This window comes from Balaenoptera ricei, chromosome 15 (assembly GCF_028023285.1).
Source record: "Balaenoptera ricei isolate mBalRic1 chromosome 15, mBalRic1.hap2, whole genome shotgun sequence".
NCBI classification, from domain to species: Eukaryota; Metazoa; Chordata; class Mammalia; order Artiodactyla; family Balaenopteridae; genus Balaenoptera; species Balaenoptera ricei.
The window spans coordinates 26023264-26046275 of NC_082653.1; the positions used below are offsets into that span (position 1 = coordinate 26023264).

Here is a 23012-nt window from a genome sequence, read left to right on the forward strand (position 1 = left end):
TGCCTCCAGAGTCACACTGTTCAGCGATCCCTCGACCCACCACATGACCAAGATCAACACAACGTGCGTACCCACCAGAGAGGTTGTTCTACCATAGGTGGTCTAGAAGCTGACGTGGAAGGCAGGAGGGGGCAACTGGCTTTTTTATTCCTGTCACTCAGGGAGGTGGCCAAAACCCTGGACCTTGTCCACGTGTGTTTTGATGTCACCAAGACATGGCTTGGCCATGGCTCAGATTGGCTCAGATGTGCCTGAACATGGCCTAGATGTGGCTTGGATGTCCAGTCCCTAAGCCTGCCAGGGGCAAAATGACCCCTGAGTTGGGACAAAGACACACTCCAGACTGCAGGAATCACAGACAAGTTTATTTATTGCAGAGAGGGCCAGTCTACAGAGCTGGCTTCCACACTCCCACTGAGACCCAGCTTGCGTGGAAGGCCGCCATACAAGTCTTCACTGGGAGAGAGGAAAATGGTCTGAGGTTCTACGAGGAGGCTGGGGTGATCACAAGGGCATCCTGGAATTGGAGGAGAAAAGTCAAAAAAGTTTTTTTAACATTCTGCCCTTTTGTGGTTTATGCTAGTTTATCCTCCACAAGGTGACTGCTGGCATTGGGGGTCATGACCCTGAACTCACTCATAAAAAATTCTTGGGAGGGTCAGAGCAGGAGCGTCTGTGTGTGAACAGTGACACCATGCAGGGGCCTGGGGCACAGGTAAAGTATCTGGGTGCAAAATCTGGGATTATATAGGACTGTTGTCCCCAGGCCCAGCAGATCAACAAAACTCCCAAGAAGTTTTGGAAAATTCAGATTCCTGGCTGTATCCGTTGGGTCTCAGGCAGCTAAATTTTTTTTTTTTTTTTTTTTTTTTTTTTCTGGAAATTGCATTTAGGCAGCTAAATTTTTAACAACACTCTGCCTTTTTTGAGGAAACTAAGTGTGATACAGGAATGTAACCTATTAGATTTCCCTCAACATTCTATTATGGTAATTTTCAAATATACAGCAAAGTTGAAAGAATTTTATAGTGAACACTTGTATACTCATCACCTAGATTCTACCATTAACTTTTTTAAAGCCGTACTTGTTTAATCTTGGATCTATCCTTTTTTATTTTGGCCATGCTGCACATCTTGTGGGGTCTTAGTTCCCCACCAGGGATTGAACTCGGGCCCTTGGCAGTGAAAGCACGGAGTCCTAACCACTAGACCGCTGGGGAATTCCCTCAAATCTATCCATTTATTCATTCCTTTGACTAGATTTTAAAACATATTATATTGTAAGGCTATAAAAAGGATATCAGTGTGCTGCTAGTCCAAAACAAATGAATAGAGCAAAACAGGAAATTTGGAAAAAGCAGATCCAAAGGGTGAAATGATACCTTTGTAACCCAAACTGCAAATGATGCTTTGCAACTTGATTAAAAAAAAAAAAAGGACAGTTGCTAAATGCCCCCTAATAAGAGATACATGAAATATACTAACCTCCAGCCACCCAGTTGGGTGGACACCTGTTGTGTCCATCCAACATGAATTAAATGCAGTATGTGTCTTAGATAAACTTCTTATATTATAATTGAATCATTGTATGTAGTTCATTAGTGCATGGCCTGTATATTTAGATATCTGCTGGTTTTATGGGTGAGGAACCTGGGCTCAGAGAGGCCAAAGGATCTGCCTGAGGGCCCCTGGCTAGAGAGAGAGGCAGAGTTCGCATTTGAACTGGTCCTCTGGTCCCTGAGTCTAGACCCAGCCTAGGTATCGTGCACAGTATACTGTCATAATTCTCCATCAAAGCCAGCTGAAGCATGGACACAGTTTTTGAGGGTGGGCAGCTGAAAATGAGTCAAATGTCAACTTGCCTTTGAAGCCAGTTAACAAAGCCTCCTACCCTTCCCTCTGCCAGGTGGGATGACAGGTAAGATAGAAAAGGCTGGAGGCTTATGACTCCAGGCTAGGACAGCCATCCTCTTCCGCTAAAAGATGAGGACATGAGGCCCTGAGAGGAGAAGGGACTTGCCCAAGGTCCCCCATAAGTGACCAGAGGGGCCAGGATGGGAGAGCAGCACCCACCTCCCATCCCTGGGCTCTCCCTGCGACTGTATGTTTAACCCCACTCACCTCGGTCAGAGACCACGAAGCGGCCTCAAATCCCAAGGCATTCACCATTGACACTGAGATCCCGGATCTTAATTTGCCTGAAATCACAAGTGTGGTCAGAGAATGGTGGGCCTGGGGTGGGAATGGGCAGCCGTGGAGAGGCTCACAGTTCCTAGACCTGGCACTCCCGACTCAGACTGCCCCTTTTGCCTCTCCTTGTTCTCCAGCCCTAGCGTCCACCCAGCCTCATCTCCCCATTCTTTGTCTCCAGCCCCAGCTTCTGGCTGCTCCAAAAGTTACCCTCACATCCTCTCATGCTCCTGCTCAAGAACCATCAGGGCCTCCCATCATCCACAGCACGTGCCTATACTTTGAGATTTCTTACTCTAATAAAACAAAGACATGACAAAAGTCAGAGGTTACCAATTCTCCCCATCCCCATGACCTGGGGCTCAACAAGAATAATTCCAACCTTTTCTCTTGGCTTCCTCCACTACTGACACAAATAACAATGCCAACAACAGCAAAGGCTAAGAACTGTTGAACACTGACTGTGTCAGGCACCCCCTCTCTGCCCTCATACAAACATCTTCTCCTTTATGCCTCTGAGGAAGGTGCTCTTATTTTCCCATTTTACAGATGGAGAAACTGAGGCTCAGGATGATAAGGCAGCTTGTCCAAGGTCAGGCAGCCAGCAAGAAGGGGAATCAGCACTTGAGCCCGGGTCTATCGGAGGCACATCGGGTGTGCTCTAGTTGTCTGTTTCCACCTCTGTCTGTCTCCTGCTGTCAGCCCTGTGAGCCTGGGGCATTGCCATGCATGCCTAGGCTCTGGCACGAGTGAAGAAATTGGGCTGGAATGCTGGAGATGGGGAAGCTCATTTCCAGGTGGATGACCTGGAAGGCTTCCTGGAGGAGGCAGAATTAGAACTAGGCTCTGAGGATAGGTGGAAAATAAATGAAAGGGGCCCCAAATGGAGACACAGGCAGGAGAAGTAAAGCACCTGCCCTCAACGCCCTGGGGACCAGGGGGATGGACAGCAAAGGGACGCACCGTTCTCGTTTGGCAGCAGGACGGAGGCAAGGATCTTGGTGATGATGTCTTTCAGAAGTTCAGGCTGTGAAAGAGAAGGGGCCCAATCACCCTGGCTGAGAATCTGAAGTCCTCCCAGCCATTCCTAGAATGGGCACAGTCCCGCCCTCTGGCGAGGGCAGCTGGTGGAGATGCTGAATCTCAGGTTCCTGACTGGTCAGAACTGCAAGGGCTCCACGGACAAGACAGGCTGTGGGGGGAGGGGTGGGGCACAAACCAGGTGGCCCTAGATCCACAGGTAGGGGACTGGGGTACATTTGTGGGATGCATCCCTCGCCCTCAGTCTCCAGGGCTCCACCGCTCTGTTTCAGCAGAATTCTCCAAGGGAATTTCACCCTGTTTCCCGAGGTTTTAACTTCTCAAGGGAAGCCAGAAGTCCTGATTTTCATGTGGAAACCTCCCCATTAAAAAATATTTGTCAAAAAAAATTAAAAGACAAAACAAAAGGGTGGAAAAATTTGCCCCTCCCCAAAACAAAGAAACAAATACCCCACCACAGCAGAAGACAGGATTCAGCCAATTTGAGATCTCTGATTCAGTCTGACTCAGACAGGGAAACTGAGGACTGGGGGGAAGGGGCTGCCCAGGGTCACCACTGAGATGAGTCTATATGAGTGAAATGAGATGTGAATAAAGGAGATTTGTTTTCCGTTTTAGGGTCAGAACTTTACAGAAGGGAAGTTCGTGTGTATCTGTGTGTTTGTGAATGTGTGTAGTCTCAGCTGTGTCTGGTATACAGTAGGTGCTCAGTAAACACCTGAACCAGGAGGTTGGACTTTGAGGCTGAGATCGGGGAGGCTGGCCAGCTCACCATGGGGCTGCCCGTGGGGACCTTGTTCAAAGCAAATCCTGGGCAATGTCTGCTTCTGAGATGGACCATCCTCGGCAATCCCCTGCACCCCCAGGGAAAATCTGTTCATACTCACATTGAACAGGCCAATGGCTGAGTTCATCAGGTGAATCCGATCAGAGCTGCAACAGAAGATGCCCATGAGGCTGGTCCCTCGGAGTCCCATTCATTCATTCATCAACTATTTACTGAGCACCTATTATGTACCAGACACAGTGCAGGCTCTGGATGTACAGCAGTGACCCAAGTAAAATCCTTGCTTCATGGAGCTTACATTGTAATGCATGGGGGAAGCGGGGGGAGAGAGCAAACAAATAGTTGCCCAAAGAGCAGGCAGAAAGATCACCCACAAGGGTGAGGACCATGGTGGACTGAGGAGCTCTTTCTCCTTCTAAAGGGGGTACCTAATTCCTAGCTTCCCTGTTTGTTGCCATATAGGAATGCAGGCCATGGCGGCCAGATATTCTGATTTGTATATGTTGGCGACTAATTTATATTAAAAAACCTAACCCTATGTGGGCTGATGAAAACACATCCATGGGCTTGATTTGTCCCAGGAGGCTCCAGTTTGCAACCCCTGAACTCCCTCTGGGGCAGCAGGAGGGTGGTGGGATGAGGGGAGGACAGGCAGGGGTGTAGCAGGCAGCGGGAGCCGTGTGCTGCTGGGCTGGGCCCCATGGGGGCTCAGCGTCCAGGCATGACTGTCACTGCTACTTTCTTGGTGTCCAAAATGGGCTGCCCCAGGCCGAGGGGATGGTGCTGGGCGGCCCCTTCCCGCGTGGCCAGGGTCAGCCTGCCCCGTGACTGCTGCAAGGCCATGTCCCTCTCTGCTTTCTGTCACACTCAGTCCTTGACAGTGGGACAGTCCCGGCAAGGCAGCCTTTCTGCCCGTCCGGAAGCAACCTTCACTCACACTGTCACCCCAGAGGCTCAAAACGCTGGGTGTTTAAAGAAACCAGTGGTCACCAGACAGGACTCATTTTCATCACCAGAATCTTCACAGTGATTTTCATGTTTACCTGATTTTGTTAAAGTTGAGCATAAGTAGGTCACCTCTGGTGTAAAACTGAGCTTCTGAGGTGGCTTCCTGCAACAAGAGAAACCCAGGCCCCATTTATTTAGAGGATGTGTCAGGTGTGGAGTGTGGGGTTCTGCAAGGAGGCTCTGGGGCCAAGCTGACACGGTCTGAATCTCAGCTGTTGGCTGTGACCTTGGGAAAGGGTCTGACCTCTGTGGGCCTCAAACTCCTTCTCTATTGGGCTGGTACCTGTACCCACTCCCCATTGAAGGGACCGCACAGAGGATTACTGATCATGACAATGATGACAGTAGCCAATACACACGGAGCCCTCACTGTGCGTCAGGTGGTGTTTTAAGAGCTTTATCTGATCACCTCCTTTGATCCTCACGACTCTTGTGAAGTGAGTCCTATTATTACCCCATTGTAGAGGTGAGGAAACTGAGGGGCAGACAGGATGGTAAATGTTAACCGGTTATTATTATTGGAAAGGTCAGAAACTAAGCCAGGCCTCAAACGCAGGTGCCGAAGGTATCCATCATCTTGACGCATGGGCTGGGGTGAGCCCAAGTGCCAGGCTCCAGCTCCAGGGCAGCTGCACCCAGAGAACAAACTTCTCCTGCAGGCCTGGGCTTGGTGACCTTTTGAAAAGTGTCTGCCATTGGCCATGGAGGGGAAGTCCCCAGAGAGTGAGGCTGGCCAGGGGCAGTCCACTTCCCCTGCTGGTTGGGGGCTCAGAGTATCCTCCCACACAGGAAGCCAGGGCACTGTGCATCCTGTAGTTGTGTGAATGGTGCCTGCTGACGTGGCCTGTGGACAGCCTGCACAGGACATGCAGCGACCCTCCTGTAAGGAGAGTGTAACGTTAGCCTCCAACAACCAGGTGGTGTCCAGATTCCTCGGCCTCACTTATCCAGGGCCCAGCCATGAACCTTGCCTCGTCTCTTCCTCCTCCCTGTCCTCTGTGCGATTCAGCTGGTGGCCCACTCAGGTCCTTTTTTCGGGTGGGGCATCCATTCCTCAGCTGCTGAATGCTTCTGTTAACAGTGCCCAGCTGTCCCCTTGTCTGGGGAACTGCCCTTGCTGGAGCGGAGCGGCCTTGCTGGGAGGTTATGTTGTGCCTACTCTGGGGGCAGTTATGGCCAACAACTGAAGGACAAGGGGGTACAAAAGGCCAGCCTTCTTGTTTCAGCCTGGGCTCGACTCTGTGGTGCCACCATGCTCCCGAGCTCTCTGTGGGGTGAAGCAGAAGCGAGCCTCCAGCTGAGACCACATCCTTGCTCAGTCCTTCTCCTGGGAGCTCTCCCCCAATACATCACTTTTATAAGAGTCTTTGTCTTGGGCCTGTTTCTAAGGGCCCCATCTAAGATAACTTCCTACTGGGCTTGCCCTTTGATGACTCCCAGCCCCATACCTTTACGCACAGGATCCCCTTATATAGAAGCTCTGAGATCTGACCTGTTGGGGTTACTGCAAAAATCAGTTAAGAACTTACCTGGAGATGATTTAGTTCTGTTCATACTTCAGAAGAGGAATTACCCCTTTCCCTCTCAGGCCTGTGGTTTGGATAGAGACAAACCCAATTCCCCACTCCTGTGTGTTTGTGTGTGTGTGTCCCAGCTCAGAAAATTTACATATTTCATTTTTCTGGCCACGCTGGTTGGTTCATGAGTGGGCACTTGACCCTAACTCAGCCAATGAGAGTCAGGTTTGGAAGTTCTGCTGGAACTACTGGGAAAGAGAAGCTTTTCCATTGGGGTTGCCAAGCAGATAGGTTATAAGCCTGATGCAGCTTGGGGGCACTTCCATGAAGGGATAACCTGCCTGGGGATGAAGGTAGCACAAAGAAAAACAAGGGAAGAGAGAAGAATGAAGATGACATTGCTTGAACACCTGGATCCAGCTGTTCCTGAAGCCATCTTGACCTAGACTTTTCAGTTATACGAGCTAATACAATTCATTTTGTGCATGTGAATTAAATTTCTGCCCAAAGATCCTGACTAATAAAGAGCTGGGCCCCCAAATCTCCTGATTCTTGGCTCAGAATTCCCTTCCCCTATCCCTGCGAGATAAAAAGAGTGGTGGAAAGGTTTAGCAAAGCAAGAGGGGTGAACAGGAATAGTGGACAGAGGGGTCCCCCAGGTTGCTGCCAACGTCTCAGACAACTGAACTCACAATGCCCAGGGTGAAGAAGGGGCGGTAGGCTTCATTGGTGGCAAATACTTCCAGCATGATCAGTTGGGCCACCTTGGCATTGCCCTGGTCCACAAGGAGCTCTGGGTTCTCCTGAGTCAGGATCTTCACGATTTGTGTGGGCCCCAGCTGATTTGCTGCCTGAAAGGACATCAGACCCACATGTGACCTCCCAAGTGCCTCACCACGGCCTGCCGGCCCCATGCGGCCCCATGTGGTCTGGCCGCTGTCAACCTTCCTGGACTCCCTGCTTCCTCAGATCTTGGAATAGACTGCTGCTCTCCCCATCTCACAGCCTTTGGTTTTGCTTCTCCCTATATCTGGAATACTTTTCCCTTCAGGGAAGCCCTTCCTAATCTCCCAGACTCTATCAGGTGCCCCAGTAGTGCTCTCATAACCCCTAGAATCTGTCCTTTGTCACCACACTTGTAACTGAATTATTATCTGTGTAATTATTTGATTCAGGTCAAACTGTCCTATTAGATTGAAATCTCCGTGAGGACTGGGACCAGTCTGTTACAGTCACCAGTGCTCGAAGGACAGAGCAGTTCCACACATACCTTACTCCCCAGAGGCCAGTAGACAGACCACAGCAAACACCCTTCAGGCTGCAGATGGTAAATGGACCAACCTTTTCACTGATCACCTTGATGCTTGACTTCAGCCTGCGGGCCGTCTCAGGAAGCTAAGGAAGAGAGGAAGCCAGAGCAGGTCCGCTGGAGGGGAGAGGGGAGACACACTTCCAGCAGCCCCACTGCTGGGATCCCCCAAACCCCAGAAAAGCTGGGAGGGCCTGGTGGTCCAGTGCACATGTCTGTCCCTGGTGGGAAACATCCCCTATGTCAGCGGCTGTGGAGAATGAAGTCCCCACCGGCCTGGACTTTTATTGTGGGTTGGTGGTGCTTGTGGGTCTGTGGGCGGCTCCCTGTTCTCAGAGGACATAGAGAAGCTACCGAATTCTTACTATAGTCATGAATGTGGTTGCTGGTGACCACTCCCCTTTTCTCGTCACCCCCGCCCCTCACCCTGACTTCTAATCCCCGAGAGCTTGGTGATCTGTTGTCTGTCAGCTGACCTGAAGTCCTGTCCCGCTTCCTTAACTTTGGGCCAACCCTATCCCCTTCTGGGCCTCGGTTTCCCCATCGGGCACCCTGGTGAGGTGGCACACTCCAGTTGACTAGTGGTGGTTGTCTGCTGTGCTGGATTGATAAGGATTCTGCGGCTGTGTCAGCATCCAGGGTCAACAGGAAGGAGGGCCCTGAGAGATTAGTGATGTCTGCCGTGGGTCCTGAAGTGAACAGCGGTGGTGCAATCACCACCCCAGGGCCAGTCAGAATCTAAAATGCCCTTTGGACAGGCCTGTTATTTGGTAGAGGAAGCAGGCGTTTCAGGTTCCAGGAGGGCAGAACTAGGACTGGCGCTGAATGTTACAGGGAGGTTTTCAGCTTTGGAGTCATATATCAGAGGCAGGGTCTGTTTGAGAAGGGAGTGAGCTCTCCATCACTGGAGATATGTAAGCTGAGCCTGACAGGTGGTGCCTGCTTAGGAGTCCTTGTGTCCCTGTTGATTCAAGAAATCCCCATGATGCAGCAGAGGTGGCTTCACGCTCTGTCCCATGCTGAGGCTTACCACATAGTCCAACAGGACCATGAGTTCTTCTGGAGGGAGCAAGGCAGCTACTGCAGCATTCACCACATCCTTCCTCATGGTGAGGCTGAAAGGGGTATAGTGTAGGGAGGGCAGATTCAGGGAATCCACACTGTCATTGAACAGCTTAGTCACCTTTCCTTCCGAGTCCACCAACTTGGCCTAAGGAGACACAGAGCAGAGAGTTGTCTAGGAACTTTAACTCCACGACATATCCAGTAATAACCTAGAAGGAAATGACACCATTCAGCTTGTTTCCCTTTCTGCATTTACTGCCAGGAAACTCAGCCTGGCATTCAGTGCTTTGCTGTAGATGATGACTTATCTCAGGTGCCTAGCAACATCTACTGCACTTGCACCCCTCAGGTAATCTCTGATTTTTAAAAAATCTAGATGTCTTATGTGGCATTTAGGTTTCAACTTCTCAGATACCTCACAAACCCTTTAGATGAAGGGAAAATTCAAGACTGCAACAGAATGGATGGAAATGTTTGATGCTGCTGTTTTCCAAGGATCCGTGAAAACTGGTCTGAGATTCACGCTGCCTTGCTTGAACTGGTCCCTGAGGGCGTCCAGCCCCAGTGTGGGTGGGCGGCTCCACATTTTATAGAGAACCGATGGTTACTGGTTTCTTGCCAGGTCCCATGCAGCCTCATTTCTTCCTCTCCTTGGTGACCATTGTTATTACATTTTACAGATCAGGAAATTGAGGCTTAGAGGGGTGAAGAAACTTGCCCAAAGTCACACATCAGGGAGCTGTGGAGCTGGGAGAGAAACTTAGGTCTGTGTGATCCTCAGTGATGTGTCTCCATCCTGGGCTCTTGTTCAAGGTCACCAGATATTTGAGGAATGGAAAGGGCTTGCCTGAGAGAAAGGCCAAGAGCCCCACACACTCTGGACCCTGACTGGAAAAATCAGGGTTGGAGGAAATCAGGTCACTGGGGTCGATGTTCTGTGTGTGGCCTGTAGCTTCCAGCTGCTGATTTTTCTCCATCAGAATGGTTTACATGGGACATGTTCAGCCTGTTGAGATTCTTCTAAATCAGCCTGTGTGTCCTAACTGTGACTGGCATTTTCTCCCCTGAAACAGACCCATGGTGTCTGACCCTTGGGGGTCAGAGAAGGGCAGTGATGTCCCCACTTTCTCCTTGAGGTCCCATGACACTCACCCCCAGGATGAGATGAACAACATCATGGTCGATGGCAGGAGACATAAAGTCAAACTCCAGATGGTCAGAGTTGAGAGAAACGGGCACTGCTCAGGGAGAAGAAGAAAGTTGTGTGAGGGTGGAGGACAGTATTGGATGGGATGGTTTGGGGCTGCTTTTGGCTGGAGCAGCATTATTGCATGAGGTGGAGTAAGGGAAGGAGCAGACGTAACGATGATGTTGATGAGGACCGTGATAAACATGATGATGATACTGACTGACATTTATTGAGCATATATCAAGCACCAGGTAACGTGTTAAACCTTTACATGTGTTACCTCATGGAATCCTCACAATAACCTTAGGTCCTACGATTACCCTCATTTTACAGATGGGGAAACCAAGGCTCACAAAAGTGAAGTGACTTATGTCCCTCAAGGGCATACTGTGAAAGGATCTGAACCCAGTCGGTCCTATGCCAACGTTCTGGTTTGGAACAAAACTGACCTACAGCTTATACCTGTCTACCTCCCCCACCAGACAGATTTGCACCCCCCCTGCAGGGGGGCGGGGTCTGGGTCTGTGCTAGGGATCGCGTGCGTTTGCCTTGGGATTCCCCACTTGGCCGCCAGATGGCGGTGGCGTCTCATGTGCCCGGGCTGTTGGGCGGAAAATGGAGAGGACTAGGGAGGGGCGCAGAGGCGGGCGGGGAGTTGGTCATTGGTCTGCCTGCTCCTGGGGGAGGCCTCCTGCCCTGCCCCTGGGGAGCAGGGGAGCCGTACAGACTTGGGTTGGAGCCCCAGCGGCCTTGGCTAGCCTCTGAACCTCAGTTTCCTCATCTTAAAATGAGGAGAGAGTAGTATACCTGCCTCAGAGGTTGTACAGGACTGGTACCTAGTAAAGTTGGCTCAAATCTGAATTAAACCAGACTTGGAACTTGAAGAATTGGGTTAAAGCCTTCCCCTATCACTAATTTCCTCTGTGAACTTGGACAAATGATTTCTGAGCCTCAGTTTCCTTATCTGTGAAGTGGGGTAATGATCCACTCCACTTCATGGAGTTGTCTGAGGAGTCAGTAAGACAGTGTATATAAAATACTCAGCCCAAGGGCTTGGCCCAAAGCAGGTGCTCTATGGGTGCTGAATGCCTATTGATTGCATTCTCTTCTTTCCACTCCTCTCCGGTGGCTTTGAATGAACCTCTTCAGATCCCAAAAGAGTAGACGGTAGCATTTTCTTCTTCCCACCAATCCCCTCTCTGAGGGGTCCAAGAACTCAGAATTTCACTGTGAGTGATCTGAGGATACAATTTATTTCTTCCCTAGTAGCCCATAGTAGTCTCTGATCATCCATCCATCCATCCATACATCCATCCATACATCCATCTATCTATCCACCCATCCAGCACACATCTGTAAGCACCTCTCTGTGCCAGGCAGAGAACCTGCTATGTATCTGGAACTTTCCCATAAACTTTTAATCCTCACTAACAATTCTGTGAGGTAGGGCTGCATAAACCCCATTTTATAGATGAGGAAACAGAATAAGGAGGTGGAGTTGGCTTTTTCAAAGCCATGGAGCAAATCAGTGGCAGAACTGGGATTTGAACTTGCGTTTATCTGGGGCACCCACTGGGCTCACATAGAACCTTGCACGTACTGTGTGCTCATGAAGTCACAGTCGTGGTGATTTCCTGTCTGCTCATCCTGGGCAGGGATCAGGTGATTCTTGTCTCACTTGCTCCTAGGCCAAGTTGCTGCTCAGGCCTGATGGGGGGAGGCCTGCCTTGGGCAGAGCCAGGGCCTGGAGGCCAGCTCAGCAGTCAAGGAGAAAGGTATGAGAGAGCAGCGCACCTACCCTTCGTCAGGTTCAGGAGGTCCGCACACATGTCCTCAAAGGCTGCCTTGATCACAGGACACAGCTGCAACAGCACAAATGCAGGGCTTCCATCAGCCAGGGGCCAGCACATAGCCCCCCAGTGACCCATTCTCAGCTCTCCTGGGCTGAGTCCCGTCCCTGTGCCCACGGCCAGCCAGATTTTCACCCATGGGCTTGAGGACTCAGTGGTGCATCTATGTCCCCAGTCATCACCGCTGCTCAGAGCCCATCACAGCCTCTGGTGTCACTTGGCATCTTTTGCAATGGTTTGTCCCTTGCCCTGTGTCCAGGGTGTGCCTGGCCTGTCAGCTGTCCTCCCCTCAGACTCATTGTGTTCACAAGAGCCCACGTTTCCATAGGAGGAAAATGGAGAATGCGTTCCTTCATTCACTTCTTGAGTCAACACTTGGTACTGACTTCCTTCCACGTGTCAGGTTAGAATACAGGCCAGCAAGACACACCCAACCAGACTTGCGAACAATCTCTGTGGGTTTCTAGCTCCAACACATCTCTTTGCCCCCCGAACTCTTCTCCCTTCAAAATTGCAGCAGTTCTCAGCAGGGGAAGATTTTGTCTCCCAAGAGACATTTGGAAATTACTGAAGACATTTTCAGTTGTCACAGTTTAGGGGGAGTGTTACTGGCATCTAGTAGGTGGAGGCCAGGGATGCTACTAAACATCCCTCAATGCACAGGGTGGCCGCCACAGCAAAGAATTAGGGGGCCCAAATGTCCATAGTGACAACCCCTGGCCAGAGCTGTTCTTCTTGGGGAGGAAGTTAAACAATTGACTTACTTGACCATGGGGCCCAAAGGCCTTGTTCTCTGCTCTCGGCAGCCTGTTTTCCAGGGCAGTGCTCTGAGGTTTTGTCATTTTGTCTTAGGTACAATTTCCCCTGTGAAGAACCTTCTGGTTGACCACCCATTGCTACTCTCGAGAAATGACAATGCACTTTGACAAATGTTAATTTTTCCTATGAAAAACCTGTTCCCTGCTCCAGCTGCTTTGCCAACCCTGAACCCAGGGAGGATGGAGGAGTTGAGCTCAGGGACTCCCAGCATTCACTGTCTGTTCCTCATGGGAAAGGTGTCGCTGGCACCCTCTGCATCTTCTCCCACAATTCCCCTTCCTTCAGTTCCACCCCTGGCTACATATTCAAATCCTCCTCTGGGGCAGCTAGAATCCTCTGGGATACCAGGGCCCCACCAGGCCAATTAAATCTGAATCTCTCAGGTCGAGCCCTGATATCAGTATTTTAAAAAGCCTTCCCAAGAGGTTCTGATGTGCAGTTGGGATTGGGACCCACATATTTGCACTGAAAGGGGCATCAGCATTTTCTAGATGGGCTCCTGCCAGATTTAAACATGCTGCGCCTTTTTCCCTTCATGACAAGTAAAATATTCATAGGACTGTAGTTTCAAATCCAGTGATTCATGGTGGGGAACCATGATGATTAATGGAATGCCAGTTTTCTCAAATTGTTCACTGTATTTGGCTTTTCACCCTTAAAAACAGATATCATGCAAAGAATATTTTATAATCCCAAGTTCTCGCCGTCTTTTCTAGTGGAAGACACATTTTTAGCTATTAAAGTATAATGCCAGTTAAAATATGATTTTGCTGGAGGCTGGGAAAAAATTTCCAGCTGGCTCTACTTTAAGAAACTGCCACCTTTAAATAGAAAAAAAAATTTCTTAAGAGAAAAAATACCTCACATAAGTGAAGCTAAGTTTTACAAAAGGATTCACTTTCAAAGTCCTATCAGAAGGCTCTCTGGAATGGTTTTAAGAAGTATTAAATACGGTACAGCTATTAAAATAGTTATGAATATCATACAACGGCATAGGAAATAGATATACCATAGAGGATATAAAATAATATTGATGCCGAGTGCAGCCATATAAAAATCTGAGTGCATGTGGATGGAGATTTGGAAAACAACATGCAAAAGAAAAAATAGCCGCCAAGTTAAGGTAGAAGGATTATGGGTATTTTTTCCCAAAGGTTTTGGTTATAATAGTGTGTTTTCCATTCAAAAAAGTTTTTTTATTAAAAATATATTAATTATCTTACGAGGTGTTTTTATTATTTATTTATTTCATTTTGCCCACGCAGCGCAGTGCGGCACGCAGGATCTTAGTCCCCTGACCAGGGATCGAACCTGCGCTCCCTGCAGTTGAAGCGTGGAGTCTTAACCACTGGGCTGCCAGGGAAGTCCCTGACAAGGTGTTTTTAACCCCAGGAGAATCACTGTTGTGAACACATCTTGGAATTTACAGTGAAAATCAATGGTCACAGTGGTTGACTCCAACTTATAGAATTTTAGTTTACCTGTGACATTGAAGGGACATATAAAATGAGATGGATTCATGTTTACTGACTCAGAGAAATAAGTCCAACAAGACCTGGTGGGTGACAAACCCCTGACGACACAACCAGGATGGTGTGAGGCCCTGGTGCGCTAGAGCCAGCTTGGACCAATTTATGAGGGCCAACTGTTAAATTTTCAGGAATATCTGAGCTTGGTGCTAAACCTGACATTATTAAAAATTAAATTGTATAAACTTACAATTAAATAAGTTATGCTAAGATCAAAGTCAGTGAAAACTCAAAACTCATTACTTCCTAATTATTTTGTTTTATTTTACTGTTATCTATTGTTCTTAGCTTATTTACGTCTATTGTACCTGCATGGTGGAAATGCCATACAAGAGTGGGCTACCAGGCATCTCTTCCTGACTCTGTTCAGTGACATCACACTAGTAGCTTGAAATTGGCAATGGAAGGGCTGTTTACATCAACGAAATCAGTAAATGTTACAAATCAGAGCTCCCTTCCTTCAACCAACCCCTCCTGAGTCAATTGTGAGCAATTTATCAGCACATCACTGTTCAAGGTCCCCTGGCTGACTTTTGGGAGTTTCATTACTTTGATCTCAAGGATCCACTGCTGAAAGAGTGACCCAAGCCCAGAAGCTTCCCACTCAAGGAAGCACAAGTCCCTTAGCACCAGCGTGCAGTTCCATCCCCAACCACAGGGGAAGCAAGCTTCACAGGCCAGAGAGACCCTGATTCCACTTACCTCGCTTTTCACCAGCTTGGGCAGGGCTGGCACCAGGAGCCTTATGACCTTGTCAGCTAAGGAGTTGAGCAGGAAGGAGAGCCTTCCCAAGAGGAGAAGAGGAGAGAGATGAGGCAGGGTCAGAGATGATCACCCCTCACCTGTTTTACAGAAGGGGAGACTGAGTCCAGGGGAGGAAGGAACTTGCCCAAGGCCCAGGGCCTGTTAGAAACAAGGCTGGGTGTAGACCCTGAGCCTGGTGTAGACAGTGGCAGACAGTTCTCAGGGACAGGGCCTGGGGGTTGTCTTTAGGAATTTGTGCTGGACACTGGGATGAGGGCAGTTGGCATTTCCCCCCATTCTCCTGCTAAGGAGAGATGGAGGGAAGCACCATGTCTTTGAGCATCTGTTGTGTGCCCTGCCCTCAGCTGAGTGCTTAGCGCTGCTGCCGTGTTAATCCTCTCACTGTGGCCTGGAAGGTGAGGCATGGGGAGGTGACTTGCCCAGCGTCACCTGGACAGTAAATGAAGGAGACACGTTTGCCTGACTCCACAGTTTATACCCACGGCTCCACCCTAGCCTACCTGTGTGGTTTGAGGGGCCTAGGAAAGAGCCTCCTCTCCACCTTCAAATGTTTGCCCCAATTTCTGGCACGATGCCTGAAATCCCATCATTATCGCTTCACCCTTGATATCTTGAGCTCTCTTTGGCATCACAGATTTCCTGGAGGGAGCTCCAGATCAGGAGTCAGGAGAGATAAGTCTTTTTCCTTCTGTGGGCTTCAACGTTCTCCATCTGTAAAATGGGTCCAGGACACCACCTGGCTTCCCTCCCAGGCATGCCAGGAGCCCAGTGGGAGGAGGTCACACTCACTTATGTAGCAGGCTGATGCGCAGCCTCCCGCGGGTGTTGGAGCAGTCGCTGAGGACCAGGCGGGTGTGGTCTCTCTCGCCAGTCTCCACGTGGATGATGGCTTGGGCCTCCACCTCCATGTGCAGCTCCACAATGGTCTTGACCAGGGGACTGGGAGTGGAGGAGCCCCATGCTGTGATCTCCATCCCAGCTTCAGGCTGGATCAAGCCAAGCCTGCTGTCCACCTCTGTCTCCTGGCTCTCACTCCTCCCTTCTCAGGCTCCTTGCTGGGTTCTCCTCATCTCCTCAACTGTTGACTTCATTGTGTCCCAGGCTCAGTTTCTAGATTCCTCTCCTGGTTTAAATCCTCGGCCTATGTCAGTAGCTTCCAAACTTATACCTAACTCACTTCTCAAATGTCTTACAGGCATCTCAGATTTAACATGTACAAACTGAACTATGGATCCTTCCCCAAATCCTCTCCTCTCATGATCTTCCCTGTTTTGTTTGCTGGCCACTCCATGCTGCCTTGACCCCTCAATCTCCCCTCTCCCCCCGCCCCGCCCCGAGCCCCCATTCACTCTGTCAGGAAATCCTGTTGTGTCCTCCGAGACATATTTGGAATCTGTCTACTTCTCACCACCTTCCTGTTCCTAAACCCTGGTCCATGCTATTATTGTCTCCTCCTGAACTATTGCAGTAGCTTCTGGATAGCCTCACTGTCTCCACTCTTGCCCCCATACACAGCAGCCAGAGGGCTTCTTGAAGAATGTGAAATCATGTCATGTCCCTCCTCTGCTTAGAGCCCTGCACGGCTCCCATCTCGCTTGGTAAAACCAAGTGCTCACCTTGACCCACAAGGCCCTGTACGATCTGGCCCCAGCTGCCTACTGGGGCACCGCCTCACTGCCCCCTTTCCCCGCTCTCATTCCGTTCTGTGAACAAGGCAAGTGCACTCTTGCCTGAGGGCCTTTGCACTTGCTCTGTCCTCTGCTTGGAACTCTCTTTTCCAGACACCTGCATGGAGGATGGGGGCGGGGAGAATGAGTGGAGGAAACTGTCAGGCCAGCTGTGCCTGACTGAGGGGACACTCACGTGTTGAATCCAGCTACCATGTCCAGGGGAACATGAATCATCAGCTCCCGGCCATCATCTAGGGGTTGCACCTGCAGCTGGAGGATGCTGGCTGAGGTGACTTTCAGCCTGGATGGGACACGGGAGAGATGAGATTCATGCCTCATGTTCATTGAGCATTGTCCCCAGACCGGCTTCCCTCCATCCTTCCTGTCTCCAACCCCGCAGTGCCCAGCCAGCAGCTGGACCCAAGCCCTGTGTGCTGACTCCTCCTCAGCACGGTCTTGCCCCCATCCTTCTCCTCTCCCCTGCCCGCAACACTTCCATGGCTCCCCCATCACTTAGGAGATGAATCCAAGCTCCTGGGGCTGACTTGTAAGACCCTCTGTGCCCTGGCCCTGCTGATCTCTCCCTCTTGGACTTGGGGTCTGAGCACCAGCCACTCTGACTCTCACCTCCCCCCCCGCCCATGCCTTTGCTCAGGCCAGTCCCTCTGCCTGGAATGCCATTTCTGCTTGTCTCCTGGTGAGCATGGAGTCATTGGCTCACCTGTCCCCTCCACTGAGAAGCATCGCCTTATCCCTTCACCCTCCCACCCCAGGTGACCTTCCCCTGAGGTCACCCCCCTTAGGGTTCCTGGGTCACTCTCTTACGGTTATTGTTACTCCTCTGGGAGCCTCTGAGGGAGAGGCTTTGTTTGATCCATCCTTCACAGTCAGGCACAGAGCTGATACCAACCAATGCTTGTTGACCAATTGATTGAGCATGCAAAGCGTGTCCCGGGCAGACGTGTGGGCAAAGAGCTAGCTCCCAACTTGGCTCTGCTCCACTTACCAGATGATATGCTTCAGGATGGACTTCACCAGCCTGCTGAATATGCCCCCGGCCGACTCCTTCATGGCGCTGAGCAGCGGCAGCTGCTGCAGGGTGTTGATAGCATCGTGATCCTTCAGTTTCTGCGTCAGCACTGGAGACAGGTCCCAGGGATTAGGGTCCAGCAGGAGGGGCGAGAAGGATGGCTTGGTGGGGGCTCCAGGCTGGGAGGGGACATCACTCAGGGCTACTTGGACTGGGATATAAGGTGAGGGTATGGATGGCTCCATTCTGATCATCTCCACTGTGTAAATGTGACTTGGAGGACGATGGTCCAGATGGGTCACTTTCACATGAAGACTGTGGCTGGGCACAGGTGGGACCATTCACACCCTTGAACGTTGCCAGCCTCTGCCGGGAGTGTTGGCCAGGACGCCCGGCACATGGACCTGCAACTCTCTCCCTAGCCAGGGGCAAACACTCTGGAGCCAAGAGGCAGGGAACTCATAAGGCCTTGTTTGGGGCTGTTTTGCAGCTGAAACTCACTTGCTAATGATTCTCTGACCTCCACATCCTATGGGCCTGTTGTCCAAAGAGCCCCAGGTGCTGAGCAGAGAAAGGAAGAGCCAGGACCCCTGGGTTCTGGTCACAGTTGGACTTTTTTCCTGACAGCTGGAGCCCATTTGGCTTGTGTGCAGAGCAGGTCAGAGTGCTGGAGAGCTGATGCTCCAGAAGAAAACCTCAGCCAATGACTGACGGGAATTGGTGTATAAATACCCCAGCTCCCTCCACCCTTGGGCAGGATGACTTAGGTGTGTCGCGCCCCCCCCCCACCCCCGCCGTGGGGACACTGTGTGCCAGAGTCCCTGTGTGTCGGTGCCTCTCAGAGACAAAGCGGGCCTTTTTGCCTGCCCTGTGACAATGGAGCTGGTCCCTGTAAATATTCCTCCTCTGCCAGCTGGCACACTGTTCAGCACTGTCAGTAGAGGCTCTGGAGGGACGTGGAGGAGGAAGGAGCTTCCCCTCCTGGCCCTGGTGCTCCTCTTGCCAGACTCCAGTGGCATCACCTCCCAGAGCTTCAGGCTGTGAGCTGAGTGGACTCCCGTGGGCAGCCAGTGCTGGGGTCACCCCAGCTCCCTTCCAGGCAGTTACCCAGGGACAACGTCCCAGTGAGTCAACAGCAATCCCTTTGTCCAGGGGCTGCTTCCCAAAGAAATCCATTTGCTCCTCGGCAGGCAGTTCTCTGCCAGGTGGCCTCAGCCTGCCAACCGTGGACCAGCTCTCACCCTGGACAGCTCGGGGACTTTCCCACCATTCAAGGGGCTTCAACACACTCCTGCCATGAGTTCTGGGGAGGATTCTCTCCTCCAAGTTTCTTCTGTACCTGGATTTGAGCTCCCTGCTGCATCCCAATCCCTAGGGTCTCATTTGGCGTTCTCACCTTTTTTCCTTTTAGCCAATTTCCCAGTATTCCAATTCCTGCTAATAATTCTTTATACAAACCCATCTATTGGGCTTACTGTGTGGTTTCTGCCTTCTGACTGGCCCTGACTAACACAGATGCCCAGGAGGACGGAGCTCCAGCTCCCAGTGGTAACTGACTTCTGCTTACCTGACTTGCTTCCCGCTCTCTTGCAGGTGTTTCCTGGGATCACCTCCAGAACAACCCACTTGCACACAGCTGCTGAACTCAGACGCTGCTGCTGGGGAACCTAAATGGCTGCTCTTCTCCAAGCTCCTTCTGGCTGAAATTCCATGTGCTTGCGATTCAGCGTGGGCCCAAGGCACATATGCCTCCCCAAAGAGTGTCAAGGGCTCTCTGCTCCCCATCCCTCCTAGGGGTTCCCTCCTCTGGTTACAATGCCTGTCTGGCCCTGCAGGACCTGGCCCATCCCTTCCCATCCAGACGCAGCCCAGGCCCACTGCATAGAGAGGATTGGTCTCTACTTGCTCCAGTTGGACCTCCAGAGCCCACTGATTTTCTCCCTCTCAGGGGACAACACCGGAGCAGTGGTTCTCAACTGGGGCAATGTCCCCTGGGAGACACTTGGCAATGTCTGGAGACATTTTTGGTGTCACAGCTGGGCCGAGGATGCTGCGAAACAGCTAGAGTGCACAGGACAGCCGCCCACAGCAGAGGTATTCGGCCCCCAAGGTCAGCAGTGCTGAGGTTGAGAAGCTGAGCCGGAGAGGTCATTAAGCTCTTGTTACTTCCTGTAACAAGAAGGTTGTTGTCACTTCCCAACAACCTAGGGAGGCGGACCCTCTTGCAGAGGAGGAAACCAAGGCTCAGGGAGTTGCCAGGGCCACAGAGCTGGAGCGTGATAAAGCTGTGCCCGTGGCCCAGGCGGCCAGACTCCCAGCTGAGGGTCTTTGCTCTGGAGACTAGTTGCACCCTGGGTCTAACTCAGAAGAGGTGCTCTGGCAAAGGGGTTTAAGTGAGAGCAGCTGGAGAGGCAGTTGCATCATCGCACGCAGTGGCCGCACACCCCTTCTGCAGGCCATGGAACCTCAGAGTAGTGTGTTTTGGAATCGTGGAATTTAAGAAGAAGGTGATCTTGGAATCATGGACTCTTGAGATCGTAGACACTCCCAAATTTTGTAACTCACCCAATCAAGTCTCACCCAAGACCTGGGATCCCAACAATGCCTTGCATACCCCCAGGGACGGGGAACTCTCTCCCTCATTTGGAGGGCTGCTTTACCTGCCCCCTTGCCTTATGGTGGTGAGGCCTGGGCGGCCAAGACTTACTTTGTTTGATGACTTCTGGGCTGAGGCTGAGAACCGCAGGAGGGCTGAGGGTGGCTCCCACCAGATTGGCTGCCAGCAAACCACAGAGGAAGGTGAAGGTCCGTGGGCTGGCCATCTTCTTGGGGGTTGGCAGGTGGCACATGGCACAATCTGGGGTGAGCACAGAGGGCCCTGTTAGCTGGGCAGAGAGACCCAGGCCAGGCCCACCATGCCTGGTGACTTGGGGCATGGAGTCCAGGAGAGGCTGTTTAGTGAGATGGTCAATAGAGTGGGCTCTGGAGCCCTACTGGGTCTCTGTGTCCTTAGACAATCAACTTAACCTCCCTGTGCCTCAGTTTTCTCATCTGAAAGATGGGCAACATAACCACTACTTCATGGAGTCGGGATTAAATGAGTTAATATCTAGAAAGCATTTAGCACAGTGCCTTTCGCATGTCAAGCACTTGGAAAATATTAGCTATTTTCTTACAGGACAAAACAGTGCTCAGGACAAAACACTTCTGCTTCTTCAGTTCCTCAGCCAACTTCAGTTCCTGGGTTTCCCCTCTTGCTTTACAAATTTCCAGTCATTCCAAGCTGCTTGAAGTTCCCAGAACATACCTTGTTCTCTCCTGTGTGTGCCTTTGCCCTGCTCTTCCTGCTTCCTGTAATGCTCTCCTCCTTCCTTATCTGCCTGCTGAACTCCTGTTCATTCTTGAAAACTGCTTACGTGTCCCTTTCTCTGTAAAGCTTTCCCTCTCCTGCAACCAGAGAGCCTGGACCACACTTGGAGAAATGTCACCCTGGGGGGCTGGTGTGTGCCCAGGACAGGAAGTTTGGAGGCCGGAGGGAGATGAGAATTCAGGTAAGATGCAAAGTGGTAGGAAAGCTCTTTGCTTAATTCATAAAACTCAGTGGTTTGAGGAGGGAGTAGGTGGCTGTTTGGAGCCAGGAAGAGAAAGGCAGAAAGAGAGAGGAGAGGCCTGTGGGCGCCTCCTGTGAGAGGAGCTTGGGGTGTTCTGGCTCCTGGGCTGCTCTGTCCCCTGCAGGGTGTGGAGCGTCAGCAGCTATAACCTCATCCTGAGCTCCCCAGCCTGCACCCTGGCTCTGCCCCCACGCACCCTATAGCAGCTTCTGCCTCCTATGCACGGTCCTGCTTGGAGGTCGGGAGGATCCTGACCCAGAGAGCTGGGCCCTCGCTTGGCTCAGCACCCGGGTTTCTTGTTGCCAAAGACAGACGTGGCATCTGGATGACGAGTGTCTTCTGTGAGCTGGCGCAGTGTGAGCTCTCTGACGCACTTGCAATAACGATTCAATACCTGCCTTCCTGACCAGGCCAAGAGCTCCGGGAGGAAGGGCTGGGTCTACCTGCACCCCACTGTGTCCCCAGCAGCCAGCATAGTGCCTGGCACACAGTGGGCGTTTAGTAAGTAAATGGTTGCTGAATGAATGAATGGCCCCTGGGAGCCCTGGAACAGTGGGAGAATGTGAGCCTGCTAATCTGGGAAGGTCTGGGCCACGAGGACCCCTGTCAAGTCATAGGACCCTCATCCCTGAGTCTCAGGAGACCTGAGGGTGGAGGAGAAATATCGTGGGCCTGGGAGTCAGACAGACCTGAATTGGAGGCCTTCCTCTACCACTTGCTGTGTGATCTCAAGCAAGTGACTTACCCTCTCTGTCTTAGTTTTCTCATCTATAAAGTAAGGGGTAATAATAATAATACATCACAGGGTTGTTGGGAGGATTAAATAGGACCATCCCTTTGTGGCCCGGTATGCCACAAGCCCTCAATGAGTGTTAGCTGTTATTCCGATGATGACAGTTATTATTGCTGATACTAGGGTCAGAAGGAGCCACCTTGCAGTCAAAGTCAGAAGACAGCGGTGACGCCCTGCCTGCACCCTGCTCTTTTACCCGGGAAGCCCCCCGCCCCCACCCCACTGTCTTTTTCTTTCAAATACCTTGATTCTCTTTTGCCTTCGTTATCAATTCACACCCCTCTGTCCTCCTCTGATCAGAGGTGCTCAGGGAAGCAAGAGGATGGTAGCTTCCCCTCTTGTGGAAAATTGTCTCCTCTACAAATCCAAGCACCCTACACACACCCACCATGTTGTACCTCACCTCTTGGCCTTTGCCTATGCTGTTCCTTTTGCATGAGATACCTTTCTCTCTTCCTTTGCCCAGCCAACTTCTACTGAGCTTCTCCACCAACATACCACCTCTTTCAGGAAGCCTTCCCTGACTGTCCTCCACCACCATGTCCCTGGGCTTTCCTTGAGCACAGCATGTACCATGTGGGCCCATATTGGGAGTTTCTTGATGGCCAGGACTGTCTGATAGTTCTTATCCCCAGAATCACCCCAGCACAGGGCTGGCCACAGAGCAGCTGGTGTGCGCAGAATGGATTAATGTCGTGGGGATGAGGTCAGGGAGAGACTGGGCCAGTCCAGTCCCTCATCACTGCTCTTTGGTCTTCTGGGTGAGGAAGCTGGGCACCTCTCTACCCCCTGGCCCTGACCCTCAGAGGTCCTAGTGGACCGAGGGATCTTACACCAGG

General features: G+C 51.2%; 1 protein-coding gene across 1 annotated transcript; it reads right to left on the reverse strand.

Annotated features, from left to right (window-relative positions):
- Positions 1-484: 484 nt before the first annotated feature.
- On the reverse strand, positions 485-20591 carry BPIFB1 (BPI fold containing family B member 1). The gene is made up of 15 exons (XM_059897307.1): positions 20477-20591; positions 17746-17878; positions 16933-17040; positions 15859-16008; positions 15007-15088; positions 11905-11968; positions 10070-10155; positions 8883-9062; positions 7885-7938; positions 7236-7394; positions 5062-5129; positions 4119-4164; positions 3154-3217; positions 2122-2198; positions 485-517 (listed from the first exon to the last, which is right to left on the reverse strand). Exons 1-15 carry the CDS (start codon positions 20589-20591, stop codon positions 485-487), a joined length of 1419 nt encoding a protein of 472 aa, XP_059753290.1.
- Between the last annotated feature and the right edge of the window lie 2421 nt (positions 20592-23012).

Bases quoted from the DNA above. Each gene is read 5' to 3' on its own strand.
- BPIFB1 (XM_059897307.1), bottom strand. From the start codon at position 20,591: ATGGCCAGCCCACGGACCTTCACCTTCCTCTGTGGTTTGCTGGCAGCC. The intron at 9,063-10,069 runs GTGAGTGTCATG...GTGTCTCCTTAG, and splicing joins TTGTTCATCTCATCCTGGGG to GCCAAGTTGGTGGACTCGGA. The intron at 5,130-7,235 runs GTGAGTTCAGTT...CTCTTGTTGCAG, and splicing joins CCTTCTTCACCCTGGGCATT to GAAGCCACCTCAGAAGCTCA.